The sequence below is a fragment of the Sinocyclocheilus anshuiensis genome, unplaced genomic scaffold (assembly GCF_001515605.1).
Source record: "Sinocyclocheilus anshuiensis isolate Anshui unplaced genomic scaffold, SAMN03320099.WGS_v1.1 scaffold502, whole genome shotgun sequence".
Classification (NCBI taxonomy): Eukaryota; Metazoa; Chordata; class Actinopteri; order Cypriniformes; family Cyprinidae; genus Sinocyclocheilus; species Sinocyclocheilus anshuiensis.
The window spans coordinates 570,330-572,764 of NW_015544194.1; the positions used below are offsets into that span (position 1 = coordinate 570,330).

Sequence of the window (2,435 nt, forward strand, 5' to 3'; positions counted from 1 at the left end):
ATGAAGTTCTTAGCAATGCATATTACTAATCAAAAATTAAGTTTTGATATATTTACGGTAGGAAATGTACTAAATATTTTCATGGAACATGATCTTTACTTAATATCCGAATGATTTTTGGCATAAAAGAAAAATTGATAATTTTGACCCATACAGTGTATTTTTGTCTATTGCTAAAAATATACCCCAGCGACTTAAGACTGGTTTTGTGGTCCAGGGTCACATATAACAACATAATGCAAGAACTTAAACTCCTGCTGCAGTTCCTCATTGAAAGGTCATTGATATGTTGAGAAATGTGTTTTACTTACATAATTGGAGGCCCACCAAGACTTCAGCTTGAGGTACCACTGAAGTTTTGGTCCAAGGTTCTTCTCAAAATCAAGTGCAAGACTCTGCATTCTTCGGTGTTCCTCGTCGCTCAGCAGTGGTTGAACTGACTCAAGATACTACAGGTCCAACATTTCAAAAAAAAAGAAAGAAAGCACAGCTAAAATTCACACCTAAAAGCAAAATCTCACTGCCAGGGCGGTCAAAAAATTTGTATTAACTTAAATCCAAGCATATTCATAATGAATGCCAGCAACTGGCAAATCAAAACTAAGCTAGTTTTGTTTTTCTAGTACCGTTCTGAACAGCGTGCATGTTTTAGTAAGTTAACTCACTTCATCCACGCTGTGCAACCTACCTTTAAAATCAGTAGATAATCACCTGAGCAAGTTAACTCTGAAAACAAGTGACCAAAATTCACATTGAAAAACTAAGTGGAGTGCAGCTATTCCTGGCTTACCAATCTGACATTTATATAACTGAATAAAACATCTCAAATAAAAACAATATTAAACTGAAGAAGAGTTTTGATCTGGTTGTTGTAAAGATGAATTACTTACTCTTCTCATGGTGTCCTTCACAGATGGCACAGGTAAATGAGGGAGAGAGTTCTGGAAGCTGTATAGCATTGGTGTTTGCATTCCAGAAAAAATGTTCACTAGAATCTGCAACGTCAGAGAACAACAAACAGAAGAGTTCAAAACAACCAAGAATGGATTAGTGAGCATAAACTGTTCCAGAAAACAGTTATCACAAATACACACCAGCCATAGTCGAATTTGCCAGGTCATTTTGCCATGGGGAGCAAACATCCAGCCGTGCCAAGACAGCAGACCCTTCAGGACAGTCCTCATGCTGAATATGATGGCAATCCACAGACCCGTGCCCACCATGACACCCCCGACTAACATCTGCTTTTGTACAGACATGTACCTACTGCAAAAACAGAGGCATAAAGGCTGGAATACACTACACGAATAGGATAAAACACTAGGCATCATACACTTGCCGACTTTGTAAATGGTTCCAGAGAAAAACTGTGCATCATACAGTAAACGACTGAGAATCACACATTTCCAGACTCGCAACTCGTCCAAACACTAAAATTGTCTTAAAATATTAAACGTGTTTGATATACCCCAACTGGATGGAATCGAACGCTGCTTCCAAATATGCCTACTTCCTATATAATATGAATATATAATAATAATTCCTATATAACAATACTATACACCAGGCAAAAACAGTATATGAAAAGAGTATGTCTGAATTCTATTGAAGCTTGTTTCTGAGACTGAATAAAAAATAAAAAAAGTAACTGTGACGTTTTCGCAACTGCAAGTTTACATCTCACAATTCAGACTTTTTTCACGTTTCTTTTGCGTGTTATAAATGTAGAATTGTGAGATACAGTATATTGCCATTCTGACTTTTTCTCAGAATTTCACTTTTATATCTCACAATTCTGACTTTCTTTCTCACAACTGAGTTTATCTCGCAATTCTGACTTTATAACTCACAACTGTGAGATTATGTCTCAAAATTCGGACTATTTCTCACAACTGAGTTCATATCTCACAATTCTGACTTTATTTCTCACAACTGTGTTTATATCTCACAATTGACTAATTCTCACAACTGAGTTTATATCTCACAATTCTGACTTTATAACTCACAACTGTGAGTTTATATCTTGCAATTCTTACATTGTTTCTCACAACTGAGTTTATATCTCACAATTCTGACTTTATAACTCACAACTGTGAGTTTATATCTTGCAATTCTTACATTGTTTCTCACAACTGAGTTTATATCTCACAATTCTGACTTTATAACTCACAACTGTGAGTTTATATCTTGCAATTCTTACATTGTTTCTCACAACTGAGTTTATATCTCACAATTCTGACTTTATAACTCACAACTGTGAGTTTATATCTTGCAATTCTTACATTGTTTCTCACAACTGAGTTTATATCTCACAATTCTGACTTTCTCACAACTGAGTTTATATCTTGCAATTCTGACTTTATTTCTCACAACTGAGTTTATATCTCACAATTCTGACTTTATAACTCACAACTGTGAGTTTATATCTTGCAATT

General features: G+C 35.2%; 1 protein-coding gene across 3 annotated transcripts in view; it reads right to left on the minus strand.

Annotated features, from left to right (window-relative positions):
- The window catches only part of cpt1aa (carnitine palmitoyltransferase 1Aa (liver)), a 24,124-nt gene that overhangs the window by 19,405 nt on the left and 2,284 nt on the right, over window positions 1-2,435 (minus strand). For 2 of the 3 annotated variants that reach the window (XM_016497085.1, XM_016497086.1), the window contains 3 exons: window positions 1,095-1,266; window positions 891-995; window positions 312-449 (listed from right to left, as the gene is read on the minus strand). In XM_016497085.1, the coding sequence (XP_016352571.1) occupies window positions 312-449; window positions 891-995; window positions 1,095-1,266 (415 nt within the window). Of the gene's footprint in view, window positions 1-311; window positions 450-688; window positions 727-890; window positions 996-1,094; window positions 1,267-2,435 lie in introns of those variants that run through there. The other variant, XM_016497087.1, reaches the window with a different exon arrangement.